The 23,265-nt window shown below is 41.9% G+C and overlaps 1 protein-coding gene across 5 annotated transcripts in view; it reads left to right on the top strand.

Moving 5' to 3' along the window:
- Nucleotides 1-23,265, top strand: part of LOC117706201 (ubiquitin-conjugating enzyme E2 E2) — a 267,546-nt gene that overhangs the window by 16,114 nt on the left and 228,167 nt on the right. For 4 of the 5 annotated variants that reach the window (XM_034499072.2, XM_076931606.1, XM_076931605.1 and 1 more), the window contains exon 3: nucleotides 1,114-1,164. The exons of the other annotated variant lie outside the window; for it this stretch is intronic. In XM_034499072.2, the coding sequence (XP_034354963.1) occupies nucleotides 1,114-1,164 (51 nt within the window). The remainder of the gene's footprint in view (nucleotides 1-1,113; nucleotides 1,165-23,265) is intronic. 5 annotated transcript variants of the gene reach the window in all.

Genomic DNA, 23,265 nt, shown 5'->3' with positions numbered 1-23,265 from the left:
CAGGTATAATGCACACAGTATTCAGGTATAGAGAACACAGTATTCAGGTATAATGCACACAGTGTTCAGGTATAATGCATGTAGTGTTCAGGTATAATGCATGCAGTATTCAGGTATAGTGAACACAGTATTCAGGTATAATGCATGCAGTATTCAGGTATAGTGCACAGAGTACTCAGGTATTTATAGCAGAAGGAATGAATAGTATCAGGATTGAAAGGTGCAGCCTGCTATTACAGGCACCTGGGTCTTAGGTTGGAATGAGATACTGACATTTCTTTATCAGTTGATTGGGTCAGCCAGGATGTTTGATTCAATTTACTGTGTTCAGCTTATTGTCTTATATGGAAATGTTCTAAGACAAACCAGAAGTTAGAATTTGTATTAGAATTCTTATGGCCTCTAAATAACATGGCAGCTGTTTGTCATTAAACTAAAAATTTTGGTTAGTGCTATTAATATTTTTTATTATCTTAACCCCCAGTTATAAAATCCTGCAATGATTCCAGCCACTTGCCTATCTAGAAAGAAAAACCGCATAAAATATGTAAAGTGGAAAAATTGATTGATTGATTTTGGCTCAACTGAGGAGAGTCTTTCCCAGTTTGCCTTTATCTTCCATTACATGACCACCAAGTATGGATAGAATAAAAGCCAGGAAGTGTGCAAATAAGGTTTAGCTTTGAGCCTCGGCTGATGAGCTCAGGGTGATGTTAGAGCTTTGGGGAGGGATGGGGTCGGGTGGGGGCGTTTACCATCTTCTCCCAGAGCTCTGTCCCATGAGAGGAGCTAGAACTGAGAAAAACAATGTTCTGTTCTGTTTTGGAGAAAACAAAATCCTCATATTGAGGGTTGATGAAGCCCTAATGTCTCTTCCACATGCAGTGATGTTCGGCATTATTGTGGCATCTAAGGTGGATGGCCTCCTGTAACCCCGTGTAGGTCCATTTTCAGAACTGGATTGCCTCTTTCTTACTGTGCATGCTTCCTCCAGGAGGAGTGTTTCTCGCTAGATGTGCATGAGTGGGAGATGCTACTGTTAATGTGCAGTGTATTGAAGCAGGTTGAGCATGATGACATCTGAACATGATTTTCCTTGTCTTCATTTTAAAGAATTCAGAAGGAGCTTGCAGAAATCACCCTGGACCCCCCTCCCAACTGTAGGTAAGTACTCTGGTTTCATTTACTTGCATATTTTGTAGCTGTTACATTCTGTTAAAGAGGGGAAACAGTGTGGTGGCTTGGATTCAAGGAAATGGAGACCAGGGTCGTAATTGGCTGTTCACAGAATCTGCATGTAGGGGGCGTGACTGTTGGAGTGACATTGCCCACTGCGGGGGGGGGGGGGGGGGGGGGGAGGGGAGCTTGCTCTCATGATGTGTTGGGAGTACAGGGCAATGCATAGAATTATCTCTCACAAGAAGAGATCATTGTCTTGGCTTTAAATGGTATCTTTAATGTTATAGGCAAAAGCCTGGCTTAAGTATTTGCCATTTGATAATTACTCAATTGTTGGAAATTGATTTTTAAAAGCACCAGAATTTCCTGGGGCTTTTTCATGCTTCACATTATGTCTTTGGTTGTTGGCTGTGGCTGAATATGGATGAACAGTTTGAGGTGGTAATACCAAACGTTTTCTTCTTGTGACTGCATTTCCTCCATTTTTTCTGGTCAGTGTTTCTCTGGAGAAAATAAAAGTATCTGTCCAGAAGTGATTAATACACAGGTACATGGAGGAAGAAGAGAAAATAACTTCCTGCCTGTGCTGGTCTCTGGCCAGCGTGGTAATTGGATAGTGGCTGCTGGGCTATTTTAAGGCCTTTATTTTTGTTTTGGTGTGAGGTCAGTGTTGGAATCAGGCCAGCATGGAGTTTCCTTGCTTTAAATTGATGGTCTCAAGCATCGGAGGTGAGAGGGCAGATTAAAAGCATGATAGTGTTTCCCACATTGAATGCTGTTGGATTTATTTAGAGTAATTCTGATTTTGTTGGCCTTATTTCTGTGTGAAAACGAACCTTTTGCAGATGGTCACATGGATGTGTGGGTTGTTGGTGACTTGTGTTGGTACAAGAAGGAAAAGTTCTGATGAGGCCTCTGTATGCAGTGAATCAATTTGTTTCTTTATGTGAACATCATGTATAGTACACAGACTTACAGGGATAATGTTAAAAGACTATATACTTGAATGTGTCAGTTAAGGCCATTTAATGTCTGAATCTGTCATGCTTGAGACTCGGTACAGTGGCCTCAGATGACTGAAATTGACTTGCGGGGGAATTAGATTTTTAAAACTCCATTTTTTCCTGGGATGTCATTTGTTTGAATAGTGTTAGTTTTTTATTAAAAAAAAAAACTATTTCATTATATTTGTAACCTTTTAAAAGCAACTTGTTGGTAAATGTATGAACGTCTTATATATTTACTTGAATTATCATGTTTGATGGATTGGTAGTAAGTCTGTCCATCTCTTTCTGTGGAGCTGGAGGTGGAACTTGGGGCAAGCTCCCTCCAGAGATTTATGTCCCCACTCACTGGGTTGTTTGGTTTCTGTTTTTGTTTTTGAGACAGTATCCACTGGCCTTGAAGCTTTACTCTTGCTCGGCCTCCTGAGCACTGCGATCACAGCCTCTACCACTGTGCTCAGCTTACTCAAACACAGTTCACTGAAAATGTGGCTCGTGGCTTTAGAAAGAGAAGTTAAGTGATAACTGATTTCATTCTGTTTTTGTCCAGAGTTGACAGTGGCTTTGTGGTTGCCTTTAAAAGAAATAGTCCACTGACTAAGGAATTAACTTAAAATAATATAGCAAATCAATGTTGCCTGTGAACCAGAAAAGGCCAGAGTCCCTCCCTGAAGCTGAATTCAGCTCTCATTTCTGAAGAAATATCTGTTTATTATCTCTTATAGATCCGCTACAAAGTCTTGTCCTTTGGTTCCACAGACACCTTGCAGTCAGTTCTTGCAGAGGGTGGGAGAGAGAATGCCTGTGGGTCTTCTGGTTCTGCTGACCCCTAGGGAGGGGGATTTTATCTATGGCTGTCTGGCTGTGGGTATGTGTGTCACTTTCTACTTAAGACTGGTAGAATCCTATTTTCTGAGACACTAGCAGACAGTACACAGCTCTGTCTGTCTGCCTAGCTATGGAGGCTCTGAGTTCTGATGCCCCTCTTAGAGTGATGTCTAGGCAAGAAACACTTTGAATCGTATTAAAGGAAGAAACAGACTTTTTAAGTATCATGTGGTTCTTGAGTAAAATATTCATTCCTCCTAAATTACATATTCAGTGAAGACAGCCATATTTGTGTGAGCCATGTCCAGAGGATGATGTCTTATATAGTATTGGCTCACCCCACCCCACCCTATGGTTTTGAATGAGCCTAAATCTTGGTTTTGGTAATAAGGATGAAATACAGTGCTGAACATGTGATCTCCCAGTGAGCTCTCAAAGTCATTTAAAAGAGCATCCACAAGTAATTTAACAGACTGAATTATCTCCTGTAGGAAGTACATGTTGTACACGGTAAAACTGTATATTGTGTTCTTGAGAATGTTAAAAATATGTGTTTTTTTTAAAAGCTGAATTAAGTTTTCTTTTATTAGTAGTTCTGTCTAAATTACAGTTAAAAGTGTAAATGTTTCAAAATAATTAACTTTATATCTAAGAAAAAGAGTTTCTGCTCATAGAATCTTCCCATGAGGTTATGGCTAGAGAAAAATGATCCATCCCTTTTGAATTAAAATTTGTATCTGGTATAAGATCAGAGTTCAACTCTAGTTTCTCTGTGTCATCCAAAGCCGTCTGTTAAAGAGAGTTACTGAGTTCCCTGATTTTCTCTGCCTCTCATTGTGGTGGACAAACTAATAGATTCCATTATGGTGTTTCCATCCATGCATGGCATTAGACTTTGTTCTGACTCGTCCCTCTCTCCTGCTCTCTCTCTTCCTGTGACCCCTATCCCTCCCACTGACTCCTTTTCTCTCCCTAAATTCTCCCTCCTGCTTGCAGCCACATAAATTCCTTTATTTTCTCTCCAGGATGTTTCCCCATTCCCCTCAGGATCCGGCCACTTTTTTGTTTCATGGCCTACATGCATGGATTTGCGTACACACACACACACACAACTTTAAACCTATGTTCTACATGTGAAAGAATACATGGTCTTTATCTGAATCTTTACATTTTGCTTGACATAATAATTTCTAGTTCTGTGGATTTCCCCACAGATGTTATGAATTCATTTTTCTTTACAGCCAAATAAAATTTCACTGTTAAAATGTGCCACGTTTTTATTATCTATCTGTTGATGGTCATGTGGGCTGCTTCCTCCTAGCTATTGTGAATAGAGAAGCAATATATGCAGATGTGCAAGTCCTGCTTTGGTGTATTGACTTTGGAGTCTTTTGGTTATACTCAAGTGGCACATCTGGGTTGTATGCTGCAGTTCTAGCTGTAGTTTTCTGAGGAATCTCCATACTGATCTTCCATAGTGGCTACACCAGTTTACCTATCCACCAGTAGTGAATAAGGAGTCCTTCCCTGTAGCGCACAGCCTCGCCGATAAGGAGAACGCCACACTCAGGATTCTTCTGACAGCATTTATTGAACAGCTCTTCAAGATGGAGAAAGAAAGCCCGCTGCTTAAATAGAGCTTTGGGAGACGTGCAGATCCCTCATTGGCTCAAATCTTTCATCCAATTGTCATACTCGGTTTTCGCGCCATGCGCAGGCACATTCTCAAGTAAAGCTTCCGTGAAGAACCAGGAAGCAGAAGCCTGTGCCATCTTTTAATGGCAAATGCGGCTCCTCACACTTCCCCCATATCCTCTCTGGCATTTGTTCTCATGGCCATTCGTCTTAGAATGCATGGCATCTCAGAGTAGTTTTAATTTGCATTTCCCTGATGGCTAAGAGTATTGAACACATGTTTTCAAAAACGCCATTGTTATCTCTTCTTTTAATAAATGTATTTTCAGCATATTACCCTATTTATTAATTGCATGATTTATTGTTTAATTTTTGCTGTTCTTTATATATTCTAAATATTAACCCTCTGTTTGATGTATAGTTGGCGGAGTTTTACTATAGGCCATTTCTTTACTCTGAACACAAATTCCTTTTTAATCCCATTTGCCAATCCCTGGGATTATTTCCCGTGCTTCTAATGAATTATCTTGGCCCCCTTGTTGGGAATTACTGGGCTATAAATATGAAGATTTATTGCTGAACTCTCTGTTCTTTCTTACATACACGTGTATCAGGTTGTGTGTGTTTGTGTGTGTGTGTGTGTGTATGTGGTTTCTTATGCCAGTAACACACGGTCTTTGTAGTTAGTGTGTCTTTGTAGTAAACTTGAACCAGAATGTGTCCATCCTCCAGCTAGTTTGCTTCCTGCCCCATTAATTCAGATGTTCTCAGGTGTCACCTCTTTTGTGACAACTGGTCAGAAGCTCTTACTGTATTACTGTGCTGATGAAGCAAGCAACTTAGTAGAGGAAAAGGATTTTCTAGATCATAGTTATCAAAACAGTATGATGTGCGTGTGTGTGTATGTGTGCCTATATGTATTTATTACATATTTTATGTGTATTGCATGACTGGGTGTGTGTATGTTTTTTGAAACCATATTGTAGAACAGGAAGTCTTGAGATTTAAGGAGGACTCTGTGCCTGTCTAGTGTCATCTCTAAAAAGAGCATCCAGTTCAGAAGTCCAGTTGTTCTCACAACTTCCTTCCCTTCTGGTTGTTGTAAGGGCTGACTAACAGTTTGTGGATGTCGAAGATTCATTGTACATGGTTTGGTCTCTTTACTGCTTGGAGCATATGTAACTTGGTCAGGGTTTCAGAGTTAAAGGAGATGACTTTGATTGAATAAATTTAAGTGTTTTTTTAAAATAATACTTTTTATTCTTTAGAAGTCTCATACATTTATTGTGTACTGCTACCCCCTTCAACTCCTCCCAGTATCCCCACTCCATCTCCCCTCTAGCTTCATGTCCTCTTTTTACTTATGGTCATCAATACCCTGAGTCCAGTTGCTGCTGTCCATAAGTAAGCTCACAGGTATGTGCGCATCCTCTGAGACAGATGCGACATACAAATGGCCACAACACCAAAGGAGAGTGGCTCCTTCCCTCAGCAGAAGTTAGTTGCAGGTAGATCCTCTGACAGGAGCAGGGCCCCTTCTCCTTTGCTGGTGGAGCTTTGACTGTCTTGATCTAGCATAGGCAGCCATAGCTGCTGTGACATGACGCATGCTGCAGCCACACCATGTCCAAAAGTCAGCATTCCCCAGCTCTCCTTCCCAGCCGCTGGCTGTTTCTGCTGCTTCCCAAGCCTCGAGGGCTGGTAGAGAAGACTGTTCTCAGCTGTGCTATGTGCTATGTTCCCAACTGTGTACTCAGAGTTCCTTATATCCAGCACCATGGCCAGTTAGAAGACTGCAATAGCCCTGCAAGAAGATTCTTTGACCACTTTAGAGTGGTGCAAATCTGTGACTTTAACTTAGAATAGAGTTGGACATTGTGATCACTTAGCAGAACAACAAACAGTATGTTTCCCCTCCCCAACTCCAGGCCTATGATCTCCCTAGTCAAAGACTTTTAACCTTATAGTAACCTTTAACCTTTTAACCTTTAGTACAGTGGTTCTCAACCTGTGGGTCACAACCTCTTTGTAGGTCTCATACCGGATATTTACATTATGATTCATAATGGTAGCAAAATTATAGTTATGAAGTAGAAAGGAGACAGTTTCATGGTTGGGGTCACAATACCACGAGGGACTGTATTAACGGGCCCTAGTATTAGGAAGGTGAAGAACCCATGCTTTGGGAGTTTAGATGTATACTCTATGTCTCTCTCCCTTCTTTTATGGTTTTTGAGACGCTCCTTTGATTGCTGGCAGGAGTGTGTTCATCCTTTTACCCTTGCTTCCAGGGTGCTTTTTCATCCATACACAGCCAGCGCATGGCCTTGCAGGGTGTGCCTGTTTGACAGTGGAGCTTCATGGGTCCTTATGTGCCACCTCTTACCTCAACTTGACAACTGATGACCTATGACCTGTAAGCCGCATAAGTCCTTTCCTCTCCACATTGCCTTTGGCCATGGTTTCTGCCCAGCAACAGGCAGATCCAGGAAGCATTGCTGTTTCTGTAAAGTCACCAAAAGTATGCCTTGCTTTTTCTGTTTAAAAATGTTGTTTTTCAAATCTTCCTTTAGGTAATATTTGTCTTTTAATAAAAACTCTGCCTGATGAAAGGGGCTTAGTGAGCATGGCCATTGTGCTTTCTTTGCTTGGCTTTCTCTTGCTTTAAGAGCAATGAGAAGGTGCTTGAGAGCATATATTAAGTGATCACACCGGGATTGCAGTTTATAATGGCTGTAGAACGTTTTATTATTTAGTGGGCTCACACATATAACTGTCCGGTATTATTTCAGGTTTATTGCCTACATAGTTTAGATATAAAGTGCCATATTACTATGTAATATGCAATGTTTTAATTCCCAGAGTGCCCTGTATTTCATGGTAGCTTGAAAACTGTCTTGTGCATTTAAGTTATTTCTTTACAGTGAGTATTATGTTCCCAATTTCTATTTATTTTTATCAACTATTCGTTAATTTTCTTGAAGACAAAGCTTCCTGTTGTCACATTTTATTTTTAGAACAGTGAAAATTTTGATATTTGCATGTTATTAAAACTTTTCTTTCAGACTATTTTTTAAATACAAATGTACTTAAAACTGTAAACTTGAATAATGGGATATTCAAGTCTTTATTTGTGCACAAGCAGCTAATTGTCTCTGTGTTGGTTAGTTTCTGTTAACTTGACATAACTAGAGTCAGCTGGGAAGACAGAACTTCAGCTGAGGAGTTGCTTCCAAAAGATTGGCCTGTAGGCATTTTGATTAACGATTGACCTGAGAGCACCACAGCCCCCGCCCCCAGGGCAGGTGGGCCTGCTCCATGTAGGAAAGCAAGCCTGGCAGGCCAGTGAGCAGTGTGCGGCCTTGCTTCCTGCTGCAGTTCCTGCTTCCAGGTTCTCGCCTTGAGCTCATCCTAATCTGTTTTTTCTCAGTGATTGACTTGTAAGTCACACAAACCTTTTCCTCTCCCAACTTGTGGTTGGTCATCATTTGTTGCTAGCATTGGAAATCTAATGAGAATAGTCTTGTTGAACCAGGCACATCTGTGAGCTCCAGCCCATCTGGTGCTCCAATGCCAGCAGGTGGATTTCATGTGCTCCTAACTGGGTGACAGAAGCTAGATGATCGATCGTAACTTGAAATGACCAGAAGACAGGAACTAATCCTCACAAGAGGGCCTCTGCCTAGGTCTGCACCCCTCCTCTGAGCCCTGTTGCTGCCTGGTCTTCGGTGCCTGGGTTCAGCCATTTTCTCTGTGTTGCCTACTTTGGTGTGAGCTCCTTGGTTATCTGCTGTTTCAGATCTTTGTGTGTAGTTGGTTTCAGGATGGATGGGTAACAGGGAAGTATGGTTCCTTCTAGCAGGTGTGGAATGCATCCAGCCTTGCAGGCAGCGGGCTTGCTTTGTCAGAGTTTTCCCATTCAATCTCTGAGATGGCCAGTTGAGGTCCATACATACTAGTTTTAGACATAGTTTCACAGATGGGGACAGTCCCAAGGGCTACCTACCATGTGGCAGGCCTAAGCTTTCATCTTTAGTGTCTAACATCCGAGCTTGCTCTGATGGCTGTCCTGTTTTTGTAGATTGCCATGTTACGGTGCACTTTTATTAGTCATAGAACTGTGTGGTAAGGCCTGTAGCAGAGTGAATTGACCTGGGAGCTGCTTGTAACTGATGAACCAGAGGAAGGTGACAGATTAAGCTTCCAGCACTGAAAGGAAGTGTTGGTCCAGAGCTAGTCCAGGGAAGTGGCTGGACTGTTCACTGCTTCAGCAGTGGGCATTCTGGAATGAGGCTCAAGTTTGCCTGCCTGGACAGGCTTTGGTGGTCTGCAGAAGGGTGCTGCATAGCCTGAGCCCACAGAAGCAGCTCCAGATGGAATAACTGAAAAAGTAGATCCCTGCAGGCTTGTGGTTTAGCCCTGGCCCCTGGAGTGAGTTGGGCTTCGTGGGACAGGAGCAGTCCTGCATGTGAGTTAGCATGAGGCTCTCCAGCTGAAGGTAAAATGATTTGCCTTCCTACTGGGTTCTTTTCCATCACTTCAGCACCTGCCATGAACCAGCCTGGCTCACAGATAAAGCTGAGTATGGTTAGGCTGTCTGGACAAGCAGCCAGTGCAGAGGAAAAAGGTGAAGACGAAGAAATTAAATTTATTACTATATTGAATTGTTGTCAAATCCCTTAGAAGGCTGTAGAGTTGATATATTAGGTTGTTTTGCTTTTCAGAGATGTCTTGATATAGTGGAACAAAACCTTGTACAATTTACTGTAAAATTACCTAATTATAACTGTTCAGATAGCCTGCCCTATCCCTGGGTAGCTTTAGTTTCCTATTACAGTGCTGAAGAATTTCACCGTTCTTCCTAAAGGGCAGATGGACCCTGAAGACCAGACTGCACTTAGCAGATTCATTCTGGCCTCGATCCACTAGATCATTGGCAAATTAATAATTCACTGAGAAACCAATAATAATGATACTAATAAATAGTGAAGGTGAAAATAGGGAGTATTTAAAAAGTGCTATGTTTTTTTTTTTTTTTTTTGGACTGTGAACCCCAAGTTGAAGTCAAACAATATTCTATTTTAAATATGAACTTCAGAGTTTAAGTAGTCTCTGTCAAATATGCATAGGTGTTAAAACCTCTTAATACATCTCAAACTGATCATTTGTAGTTACACTTGCTAGTTTTATGTCAGCTCGACACAAGGCAGAGTCATTTGGAAAGAGGGAACCTCAATTGAGAAAATGCCCCACCAGACTGGCCTGCAGGCAAGGCTGTGTACTTTCTTGATTGGTGATTAATGTGGAAAGACCCAGCTTACTGCGAGTGGTGCTACCATGGCGGTCCTGGGTGCTGTATGAAAGCAGGATGAGCAAGCTATGAGGAGAAGCTAGTAGAAGCATTTCTCCACCCCTCCATGGTGGCCTCTGAAGCACTTCTTGCCTCCAGGTTTCTGCCTTGAGTCCCTGCCTTGACTTCTCTCCGAGATGGGGCATGGCATGTTAGCTGTGAGATGAAATAAACTCTTCCCTCCACAAGTTGCTTTTGGTCATGGTGTTTATCACAATGGAAACCATAAGTAAGAATGTAGTTATCTAAAATTAATGTTTCGCTGTCTTTAAGTCATGTGTGGTCAGATGCATCCACCTTCTAAGAAGAAAGCCATTTAACAGCTGTTGGGTGTTTGAGCTCACTGGCATGTAGGTTAGTGGGATAGTTAACTGAGAGAATTGCTGAACAGAGAATGGTCTTCATGCTCAAAGTATTCTTTTGTTTTTTTAATTTGCCATCATTTTAAGGGGTGAGGGGTTTTCAGTAGACAGCTTATCACACAGGAAAGTCTGAGTAGGTTTAAGGAGGCATTGGGGACCAGGAAGTGGCAAAGTAAACTTATATTTGTGCAGGGATGTGCAAGATGTAAGGTGTTGGCATGTTCATAAAACCACCAGTACCTCTGGGAAAGGAACAGAGATGTATGAGGTAATTTCAAGATTAGTAGTCAGTTAACATTAAGTAATGCTGGGTGCTGGTTATTCAGTTATGAAGGAGAAAGAAGGAACCTGCAGCCTCTGTGGCACTTATGCTTCAGCCTTGAAGGCTGAGCAGGGGTTGTTTCAGAACAAGGCGAGAGTGAACAGCTGCCTTATGAGAAAGGGGTGGAGTCAACAGACCTCATGATGGCTGTGAGGAAAAAGATGGATTAGTTTCAGAGTGGGACTTTTATTTCCGGTGATTGGGAGGCTCCTCGTTCTCAGAGGTTGTACTTAAAGAAGGCACTGAAGACTGCAAATGATAAGGCTTCATATGCTGAAGTCCAAAGCAAAGGTGGCTGCGGCCGGAGCAGCCTGTCTCAGGCAGTTGCCAGACTCTAGAATGTTCAAGTCTTGCCCGTGAACTGTTGGAGTAACGGTGTAGAGATTGTGGGCCCAACTTTGTGTCACTTGCAGTGTCTAGCATGGTGACAGTGCTCTCTGAGTGGTGGTTGTACTGTCTTGTCTAGGCAGTAATGACAGGCAAAAGGGCCTCTCTGATGAGAGCAGACATCTCCTCTCTCCCGATGCTTAGTTTCTTGCTTGAATGCTCAGATGCGCGGAGAAGACCAACTCTCCATGCTGAGGGGTTTAGGATGTGGGAAGAAGTCTGATGTGGCTGAGTCAGAGGGGTGTGGGGGTGACAGGACAGTATGTCATGGGTTAAAATGAAATTGCACAATGGGGTTGGGGTCAAATAAAGCCGCAAAGAGGATTCAAAGCAAGCCCTGAAACCATAGCACTTTGTGAGGAAACTACAGTAACCAGCCGTCTTAAGGTTGCTATTACTGCAATGAAACACCATGACCAAAAAGCAAGTTGGGAAGAAAGGGTTTATTTGGCTTACACTTCTATACTATAATCCATCACTGATGGAAATCAGTACAGGAACTCAAACAGAACTAGAACCTGGAGGCAGATGCTGATGCAGAGGCCATGGAGGGGTGCTATTACTGGCTTGCTCTTCATGGCTTTCTCAGCTTGCTGTCTTACAGACCCAGTACCACCAGCCCAAGGATAGTACCACTCATAATGGGCAGGGCTCTCCCACTAATTAAGAAAATGCCCTACAGCCAGATCATATGGAGGCATTTTCTCAGTTGATGTTCCCTCCTCTGGAATGACTCTAGCTTTTGTCAAATTGACCAAAATAAAATAAAATACAATACAATAAATCCAGACCAGCAACCAGGGGATATGAGGAATGCCAAAGCAGGTTGTGTGAGGTTGAGACAGAGTACACAGCTTTTATTGAATACCACCCCCTCAAAAGTCACCATGAATGAGATATTTAAGTAACTAATAAAGCAAAATAGCATCGTAAGTACTCACTCTCCTTAGCTGTCTGCTTGCCTTGACATGTCAGGAGTAGCTGCTTTCATGCTACCTTATTCAAGCAGATTTTGTAGTCGGGCTCAGGAGGGAAGCGTTCCATTGGGGAGCAGAGCTCTCCATCTGAATGCTGACCAATCCAGCTCAGGGGCCTAAGAGTGCTTTTAAGAACTCATAGATCATTCCCCTCCGTGGACTGAGCAGAACTGGTTGAATATATATCATTATTATAGTCTTTTTCTAATAAAGTGTTTTTCCCTGTACAGAAATTGTTGCTAGTAGCCTGTCAGTTATATATACATGGCTGGCTCTCATCTCTTGAAAATGAAGTTAAGCTTTCACTCCGAGACAGAATAACAGAATGAGCTATTAGGAACATTGTAAGCGCAGGTTAAAGTGTTGGCTTAAGTGTGCTCTTAGATACTTCCTGTAGCTCTTGGGCTGCCTCTCTCTCTCTATTCTTATGTCTGCTTGTGAGACAGAGGCTGAGTGGAGGCTGGAAGCCTCCAGGTAGACTTCAAGGCCTGTCTCAAGTACCACATCCGTTTGATAATTCTGTCTGTGCTCAGGCACCTGGCACTGTGAGACAGACACAGTGTTACACAATGGTGGATCCTCAAGAGACTGATTCTATATGTAGCCTATATGTGTTTCTGTATGTAGCCTGGTCATGCACAACTTCTCAGGACTCTGGTTCTTTGTCTGTAAAATCCCATTGGGCTGCTAGAGGATGACATAAGTTAATGTTTGCAAACTACTTGTTAGTTTTGGAATTGTTTATAAGGTGTGAATGCATGTGCTGTCTGATGAAGGCATGCCATGTATTCATGATCTTAATATAGCATCATGTGTATAAAAGACACATTCTTTTCTACATTACGAGGTAGTGAAGGCCTGCATGTTTTGTTCTCCCTCAGGTAAGCATGCCTTGACCTTCGGTTGTCAGCATCTTACCATAAAGGTTTTGTGCTTGCCATCTGTATGGGGACAGCTAGCTCACCAGCTGTGCTGATGATAATGAAAGGAAAGTGATTAGGAAATTCATTAGGCAGAATTTACTATTTTGTCATCACATTAACTCGCTAGGTTTTTCATGTTTATAAAACTCATTAATTGAGGTAATGTTTATATTGTCAGCTGAATTTTTCCCTGAAATATAATTTTTATGTTAATTTTACTATGTGATGTACTTTGCTTTGCTTCTTCTTTGTAAGTATGTGAGTCATTTGGGTCTAATATATCTTAGCAAAGTATAATATCTGCAGGAAGTTAGAGAGTTTTAAAAGATAAGCTTCTATGTAAGTAAACACACACACTCACATACACTCACACACACACACACTGTATTTGCAAACCATGTTCTTAATTTATTTGTTAGTATTTCTTGAAAAGGAGAGCTTAAGTTAATTTTTAACCTCTCATACACTTTCTAAGTGGGAAGAAGATTTAATTTTTTAAAAAGTCTTCGTTTATTCTTTGATGATCTCACTCAGTGACCATCACAATATTCTGTATTCATGGGTAGCCTGACATTCATTGGTGTGGGGATGGGGAGTGAGTTTGTGAAATAATCTCAGATCTTATTGTCGCACTTGGAGGAGCTTATTTGAAATAATTAGAGAAAGATATTGCCTTTTTTTTACACCGGTAGTCAGCTGTGGCATTTTCCCCAGGTAGACTTCAAGGCCTGCCTCAAGTACCACATCCATTTGATAATTTTCTTTTCTTTGGTGTAAAAACTTTTGGGCTTTGGGACAAGATCTGGCTCTGTGAAGCTCAGCAAGTCCTTGAGCCTGCTTATGTCATAGGATAATTGATGGGTCACACCAGAGCCTGCTTATGTCATAGGGTAATTGTGGGTCACACCAGAGCCTGCTTATGTCATAGGGTAATTGTGGGTCACACCAGCGTGATGTATAGACATAAGAGTCAAGTCTCCATACTTGTGGGCAGAGTACATGGTGTGGTAGCAATGAAAAGGAACCAAATGGTAAGGGCTAGAATGGCCATTGGGCCTTGGCCTGAATGCTTCTCGGGAAAGCAAGGGTCTTTTAGAAGTCAGCGTGTAGGGTTAATGGAGTGACTGGGAAAGGGACATTTTTAATAAGGTGGAAAGCAGATCCAGTTCCTTTTGGAAGATGAAGTGTTCCATCTGGGTACTTTCATTGAACAACCAAAATATATTGCTGTCTGAACATTTATATTCTTCCTTTAAGATGTGTTTTAAATGAGTCTCTATAGAGTGCGCATCTTCCTTGTGTGTTTAGGACTGTGTTGAGAACTTTAGTAATGATCTGTCATCTATTGATCAATCTCTGAGCTACTGAGATTCTAAAGTACATAGCCCCTCCCCCCCAAAGGGACCTCACACTGTTATTTGAAAACCAAAGGATTCATCAGGGCAGTGGTGGCACACACCTTTAATCCCAGCACTTGGGAGGCAGAGGCAGGCAGATTTCTGAATTCTTTCAAGGCCAGCCTGGTCTACAGAGTAAGTTCGAGGACAGTTAGGGCTACACAGAGAAACCCTGTCTCGAAAAACCAAACCAAACCAACCAACCAAACAAACACACCAAAGGATTCAGATTCATAAAATCCACCCTTTTACAGTGCTTCCCAGTTAGAAGTTTTACAGTGATTCAGTGCTTCCCACTTAGAAGTATTTATAAAAATGTATACATGACATTATTGTTACTTTAAAAACATTTCATTACCACAGAAAGAAACTTGGTTACCCCTTCACCTCAGCCTTCAGGGTATCATCCAGGATGAGACCTTTTGCATCTGCCTTCTTTAACTTAGGATGATAAAGCATTCATTTTTATAAAGAATGCTAAATAGTGAGGTTACAGAGATGTCTCAGTTAGGTTAGGACCTTCATGAAGAAACACTTTATTTCCGCTTACAGCTCCACATCACAGCCATTGAAAGAAGTAGATCAGGAACTGAAGCAGGGCAGGAACTTGGAGGGAAGAGTTCCATATGGAAGAATGCTGCTTACTGGCTTGGCCCCCCATGGCTTGCTTGGCCTGCTTTCTTTCTGGACCATCTTCCCAGGGGTGGCATAACCCCCAGTGAGCTGGGCCCTCCCACATCAATTGTTAAACAACAAAACGCTCCACAGGCCCATCTGAGGGGGCATCTTATCAACTGAGTTTCCCTTTTTCCCAAAGGACTTTAGCTTGTGTCACATTGACATAAAACCTGCCAACACCTGTGAGGGCTTAAGTGAGAGAAGATAGAAGAAAGGAAGGTAAGATGAAGTTTAAATCAGTAAGTGCTAAGCATTTGTAAGCATGACACTGTGCCATGTGTGCCAGCTGATAAGCAGAGAAGTCTAAAGGTCATGCTAGGGGCACAGAGTAGCTCAGACCTGCCCAAGGTATGAAGGTCCTGGGTTTAATCCCTATCATTGCAAATGAATGAACAAATAAAAAGTGATTGAAATAATTAATAATAATAGTCTGATAAAGTCCAGCTGGCTTTTTCTTTGGTTGGTGATGTAGATTTTAAGTAGAAAGGACGGTTCTGTCTTTGTGATATTGAGAGCCCAGGCTGGCTCTCCTGTTTCAGCTCTCCTGTTTCAGCCTGCCAGAGTCTGAGAGGTGAGAGACTCCTCCCCAAGTGACATTCCTAGCCCTTCTTTTTCTTTTCATTTTGAGGTAGGGTCTTGCTAAGTTACCAGAATTGGCCCTGAATTAATTCTGTAGGTTATGCAAGCCTTGAACTTGTGATCCTCTCATCTCAGTAAGCCAACTATCTGAGATTATAGTTCTGTCACCAGATCTGACTTTTTTGTATCTCTTTAAAAGTACATGTCTCATTTCTGTCCAGTTTTCATATGCTGGGTCACTTGCTCAGGATGCCAGTGCTATAGAGTAGATTAGTTAACTTCGGAAATTCTGGGACTGGGACATTAGAATCTCAATAGTCTCATGCTTGCTGATCATGTCATACTTAAGGTTACAGTGATATGCTAAACATGCACTTTGTTTACTGACAGATCCCTTTTGTGGACTGCATGGGCAAATGTTCCTCAGCCCCTTTAATGTGTCTCTCAGTTTTCATTCTTGGGTGGTGGTTTTTACAGGGCTTAGAGCTGTGCTCGTGAGTTAGCCATTTGAAAGCATCTCTCTTTCCTGTTTGGTAAAGACCCTGTGCCTGTTAGTGACTCCTAGTCTGTATTCGCAACTGTTACAGAATCATAACTGCAGGATACAGTCCTAAACTGACAAAACATGTAAAGCGTGGTGTGGCTGGGAGTAGATGGGCTGTTCATTTGGTCAGCCCAAACTTGGGCTATGTTTAATACATGGTAGCATGCGGCTGTTAGCAGTTTGTCTTAGTTACTTCTCTATTGCTGTGAACAGTCACTGTAACTGAGTGTCTTAACTTATAAAGAGTTTATCAGTGCTTATAGTTCTGGAGTAAGAGTCTATGACCATCATGGCAGGGGGCATGGTAACAGGTAGGCAGGCATGATATGGAAGCAGTAGCTGAGAGCTTATTTCTCATCCATAAGCACAAGGCAGAGAGCTAATTGGGAATGTTATGGCTTTTGAAACCTCAGAGCCTACCTCCAGTGGCTCACCTCCCCCAACAAGGCCACGCCTCCTAATCCTTCCCAAAGAGTTCTACCAACTGGGGGCCAAGCATTTAAATGTATGAACCTCTGAGGATCATTATCATTCAGTCACCACATAGTGTGACTGTGTTAACTATCAATATGCTGAGGTTTTAAAACCATAATATCCTTAAACATGCTATTTTGTTAAAGGTGAAAACCTATTGTTGTTGAATAGTCTTGTACCCATGGAGTGCTACATTCATGCCATTTTGAGTCTACAGACAGAGCTTACTAAGTCTACAGTGAAAACTGCATTCAAATCTGACAGACTTTGTTGGCATTTTATTTCTAATCATTATAAGTTACCACAGGGGTGACTTGAACCTTTTATATTGCTGAATAGTGATTTAGCCTATTTTCTCTGTTTGCTGATACTCATTTTTAATTACTCACTGAGTGAAATTGTTCTGCTAGGATATCTTAAGAGTTCAGTGAGGGTTTTTAATAGTGTTCTGGGGGTTTTATGATGGGGCATTACATTGATGTACTAAATGAAAGTTAATAATGGAGAAAATGTGTTATATCGACTAGTCAAACAGATGTTAGAAGTTAAGGTTTCATTTTATTGATTAGACTTTATTTTTGTTTAGCTGTCTGTAAAATAAACTGTCATCTAAAATTTAGCTACTTAGTATAGCTGCCTACTCAATACTTAATTGGCATGTCTGGTAATGCTTCAGAAGTAACAAAACTCAAATTGAAATCCCCATCTCTGAGACCTGTAATCCCTTTGTATAGTTGGCTAATGGTAGCTCTGTCTTTCCAGTTAGGTCAGACTTTGGGGTTACTGTGGGTTCCCCAGTGATGCCCTGAGCATCACCCCGGGGTCGTCCATGCACTTGTCAGTGGGCTCCTCCAAGCTTGCTGAGCTTGCTTCCCTTCCACTCCAACCTTCTGCCAGCCCAGCCCTTTGGTCCTGTCTTCAGAATACATCTGAATTCTGGGCCAGGGCACCTTCCGTACCAGCAGGTCTCCCTGCTCTACCTTCCTCTATACAGCCTGGGCACAGCAACTGCACCAAGGCTTCTGCGGTAAAAGCCAGCAGCTCAGCTGCCCTTCGGTCACTGTGGCCTACTGACATTTTGCCGCTTACTCACCTCTGCACTCTTGGACAGTGTCTCTCCTCCACCGTCCTCTCCCCTGTGTGTCCAAGGGGGACCTCCTCTGGCTCTTATCTGATCTTGGATTGTTCCTTTCTTGAATTGGTGCGTGATTTCCCTCACCTTCAGTCTTTCTTTAAATGTCACCTCATTCAGGCCTTCTGGAATCCCCCTACCTCATCGTGGCTCTCTCTTGTTTCACTCAGTTCTTTGTTTCATTAGGATGAAACACTGGACATTTATCTGTCTTATTCATCTGTTGTTCTGTGTATTCTGGGTTCTCTTCAATTTAGTTGGAATAGTGTCTGGAATATAGCAAGCATTCGGTAATCTGCTCCTTATTGGTGTATATTGATAATGTAACAAATATTACTAGCATTTATAGAAGACACATCTTCTGTTCATACCTCTCTGCAGGGATTTTTTTTTCTCTCTAGTAATGATAGAGTTCAAACTGGACTGCCCCACATATACAGGGCAGATGCTTACAGGGCTGCACAGTAAGTCCTTACGTGATGGATTTCAAGTTATTTTTAGCATGACCATTACTGTCATATAAATAAAGTACATTTCAGAGCAGTGAACTATTACACAGAACTTTGTTCTTCGTGTAAGTGTGAGTCAGTGATGCCTTTGCATTGCTAAATTTTCTAGTAAAATCATAAATTTTCCACAAAGCCAGAATATACATCAAAACAAGGACTGTTGGTTGAGTTTGTGGAAAAGAGGCTTAAATTATTCCTGCAGCCTTTGCCCTCATGAGTTATGTGTCTCAGGGCTGACAGTTTCTACTGTTTCATGAGAACTGTTAGTATTTAGATGATCATTTTATATGGTTGAGAGCATGGAGGACTATGGGTATCAGGTTTTCACACTGAAACATGAAGTTGTACATTCTAATTCACAAGTTTTTCTGATGGAAAAACTTTACATGTTAGGTTAATAGATTGGTTATATAGGAGTCCCCCACCATACCCTGATTCTTCACTAAGACCCCTGGTCTTGGTGATGCTACACAGGTCCTCTCAGATTCTTGGTCAATCCTGTCATGCTGAGCTGCTCCTGTGCCTTGGCAAATCCCCCAGTTTCTTAAAAACAAAAACAAAAAAACCGTGTTTTTAGTGTGTGCACATGTGTGTACACATGTGACATGCGTGTGTGTTTGTTAGTTCAGGTGCTGTGGAGACTAGAAGAGGGAGTCAGTTGCCTGGAGCCAGAGTTACAGGTGGTTGTAAGCTGCCCAACATGGGTGTTAGGAACCAGAGTTGGATTCTCTGCAAGAATAGCAAGTACTTTTAGCTGCTGAACCATCTCTTTAACACCTCCAACTCCCAGATTCTTAAATCTTGTCATAATTGCTTTATTTGAAAGTAGTTGATTAAGTAGAAATAGCCTTAAAAAGATTAAGCAACAATTTTAGTCAAAGGACATTGCCCTGGTTGGGTGTTTTAGTATATGGAATAGTTCACCTACCTCATTAATGCCAGTACAATGGAAAGATGATTTTAATGCTGGTAATAAAGCCATTCTCAGTTGAGCACCTTTGTGTCAGATCACAGATCACACTCTAAGCTTTTATGATACCAGTAGTTCTGCATGGCAGATGATTTAACCTCATATTCTTAAACAAAAGCAATCCCTTCTCATCTATGATTTGTCTTATTATTTCTGCCTCAGGGTAGTGTGGTGTGCATCCAGCAGAAGCTTGGCTTTTGGGCTTGAATCTTTTCCTTGCCAGGGACATAGGAATGGTCCTCTTGATGCTGATAGCAACATGGGTTGCTGCTCTCACATAATCACATGACCTCACAGAACCACAGTCATGTGATCACAGAGACTAGACACTGTACAGAGTGGTTGGGTGGATGATATGCGTTTTTTATGTACCATATTTACTGCAAACAAGGAGCTGTGTGTATATAGTCAGTTTTTGAGCCTCAGTTTTCCAGTCAGATGTCCCCATTGTCTCCCCCTAGTCCCTAGGTTCTTCCTGGGTTTTACAAATTTTATATTTTATATTCTAAATTTTCCTTAAAGATCAGCATATACTTACTTTAAAGTAATGGCTTTACTTAAGAACTTAGCAATTGCTAAGAATAATACTGTTTTATAGCTCAGCTAAAAGTTATCCCACTGTTAGTAAGAGCACAATTATTTTGGCACATTTACTGACTTTTTTCCAGGCATTAATTAAGCTAATTAAATGTCTGAATACCTTTGTGATACCTAAAACATGTGCGGTGGCTCTCACACAAGTACTATTTCTTTTTCTTAGCCTTTGGGCCCTCATGATGAAATATTTCCAGGTTACATTCCTGAAAATATTAAATCTAACAAGAGGCAATGGCTTCTGTTTCACCTCAAGTTAGATTAGAGAGCGTGAGCCGGCTGTCTACCTGCTTTTCCTGGGAATGTCAGGGTATGCCGGTGTCTTCCCTGGCCTCTCCTTTGTCCACTCCTTTTCCATGGTCAGCTGCAGCTGTATCAGTGATTCATCTGTAAGACTCCCTTTCCCTAGCATGGACCACTTGAAAGTCTCTGCAGCCTTTGACTATTTTTTTTTTTTAAATAGGCAAAGAAATGTGTGTGAGTGTGTGTATGTGTGTGTCTGTGTGTGTGTGTGTGTGTGTGCGTCTGTGTCTGTGTAACCACATTTTAAGAAAGGAATTTATTACGTAGTGTAGGCTGGTTTTTAATTCGGATGCTGATAATACACCAAGCCACTATACCCAGCAAGAATAAATTCTGAAATCAACTTACTCTTATTTTAAAACATGTTTAAAACAACAACAACAAAACATAGTTAGGGGAGATTTTCCAGGTGAAAAGCATTGTGCAGAAAGTTTAATCAAGAAAGACTAGACAATCTTTAATAATCACATTCCCACTGAATGTTGTCGAGCATCTAAGATAGATTAGTTATATACGTTGCTTGAGCTTAGCTTGTGTTTACAGCCTTTTCTTCTGGCAGGCCCACGCCTCTCTATGTGGTGGGCTTTCTCTGCTCATTATCCTCCTCAATGAAGAGTTTTACAGTCAAAATGGAAGCCGGCCAGCTTTTTTATTGTTAATGCAGTGATGCAATTAACCATACAAGGTTTATTTATTAGGGCAGAATCCTAGAACAATGCCTCAAAGAAGAAAACACAGAGATTAGTAAACAACCACCTGTGTGTGAGGTTGCCTGTGGGAACCGTGCCTCCTTAGGCAGTGCTGACATTTGTAAACACTTGCTTAGATTTTTACAGATGATAGCAGCCAAAATAGTTCATTTTAATCGCCATTTTTATTAAGTGTTATAAGGAAATAATGGTATTTTGCTTGGGTAAGTGATGATATTAGAGAAGTGTAATACATACTTCTGAAAATCTTTTGTATCTTTTATATAAACAATGCAAAGAGATAATGAAAACTGTCCGCTTTGCTGAGTCTGCCAGAGGCAGAATGCTGCAGTGCAGTGATGAACTTAACAAAGGCGTGGAAGCTTGCCCCAGGTCCATGCTCAGCCTGTGTGCATTGCACATGCCCTGTAGGTCCTGATTTCACTTAGAGAAAGTCCTTCTTTTCTTTGCATGCTAGTACACTTAGAAGTTGGGTCACTTCGGGGTATTTGATCTGGTCTTCTAAATGTGATTGACCAGTGTGGATAATCAGTATGGCTTTGTGACGTTATTCAGAAAGTTAAGGGACTATTAGAAAGATACTGAAATTCAGTTCTCTTTACATAAAATATACATGAGGATATAGTAAACAAAGAAAACCGTAAGCCCTACAGAATTCTTGTCTGGTAAAGAGAGTGTACAGCTGATCCACAGTTTAGACACAGCTTAGGAAAACGTAAGAAGGGATATTAAGTTCTCCTCACATGCTGAATGGTGCCTTCTCCTTTATTCAAACTCTGTGACTTCCTTATCTGCCATGTTTTATATCTGATAGACTGAATTTTAGAGAGCTTATATTGGTGAAGGTCATGAAAGCAAAATTGAGACTCTAACTTGAAATCTTCTTAAGTCACTGTTTAGTAGTAAGCAAAGTTATAATTCCCTTAGAGTTAACAGAACTGGCACAGGGTATTGATATCTTAATTAAAGACTATACTGAGCAGCATAAAGATGTTACAGATTTTTTTTTTTTTTAAATCTCTGTTGTAGCAGTTCAGATAGTAGAGTGTGGGACCGTGAAAGGATAGCTTGGTTTCTGGTAGAGCACTGGCTAGAGATGGCCGGAGACCCAACAGGTATTCCTACAACGGACGGCATACAGGCATACATTTCACCACACTCCCAGACTCCAGGCTCCTGGCCGAAGACCTCCATTGATCTGCACCTTTCAGCACATAGGGCAGTGCCCCTACAGCCCCTCCCAAAGAGAGGTTTGTGTCACCTAGCACAGATAGAGGGCATGACTACAGGCCTCAGAGCCTCAAGAGATCTCCATATTAATGATATACCTAAAGGCCAGAGGGCATAGCCAATTAAGCATTCCTTCCCAGACCCTCCTCCCTCCCTATTTAACTCAGGTCCGCCCTCAGAAACAGGGGGGGGTGGGGCTGGGAGGGGGAAGGGGGCTACAACCACATCCACTTTCCACCATGACAATAAACCTTTTAAAACCATGGACTTCCTCGTGTCTTTGGGACCCTGCCCTGGGGAACCATGGAGAAGGCCTTTATGTACCCAGCCACTGCTTAATCTCCCACTAGAAGACTTCTCTACATTCCCGCCATGAAGGCCACCAACTCAAGCAAGCTAGCCGACCTGGCCAAGCAAGTCCCAGTACGCAAGAGTCTACCCTTCGGGCACCACCAGAGCTTCTCTCTCTCGCCTCTCTCAGCTGTGGCTGGTCCAGCCTGTATGCCCTCGAGTCTCAGCTCTTCCGTGGCTCCCAGCAGCGTCTGGGAGCCCAAAGACAGAGACCACTGGTCTCCTGGTCAGCTACTTTGGCCTGGAGACCCCCACTCAGGAGCTCTGCCCCCGTGGGACTTCAGGCTGAGACTTCTCCACACCCAGGTGGAACACCACAGCTCCTCATAGCCCAGCATCTGCCCTGTGCTTTGTGGAGTGAACTCAGTCAAATTCCTGTGCTTCTGTCTCCCTGAGCCATGGCAGACACATGGGAACCACAACACAGTCCGACAGGATCCACACAAGGATCCATGCCCACGCACGAGCTACAGCCCTGCAGTAGGGGACTTCTGATACTCAAAATAATCACATAAATAATTGATGTCACCAGGATAACCAAGCACTGTCTGTCTAATAATGATAGATTACATTGGAAAAGCCTTTTACAGTTTTAAAGAACACTTTTGTATCTCCCAACAGTTTTTATTAGTTCTGCCAAATAATTGGGTTTGTCTTTTTTTTTTTTTTTAAAGATGCTATACATATCTTTTTTTATTTAACAAGTTTGCTCACCTGACAGAACTCCAAAACTCCCACATAAGAAACAGCCCTTAACATCCAGAAACACCAGAGTCAGGTCCCAATACAGAAGTGGAGCACAGGCCCAATTACAGTGGTTGAGATTA

The sequence above is a fragment of the Arvicanthis niloticus genome, chromosome 3 (genome assembly GCF_011762505.2).
Source record: "Arvicanthis niloticus isolate mArvNil1 chromosome 3, mArvNil1.pat.X, whole genome shotgun sequence".
NCBI classification, from domain to species: Eukaryota; Metazoa; Chordata; class Mammalia; order Rodentia; family Muridae; genus Arvicanthis; species Arvicanthis niloticus.
The sequence above is the reverse complement of the archived record's forward strand: the minus strand, read 5'-3'. Positions and strand labels throughout refer to the sequence as shown.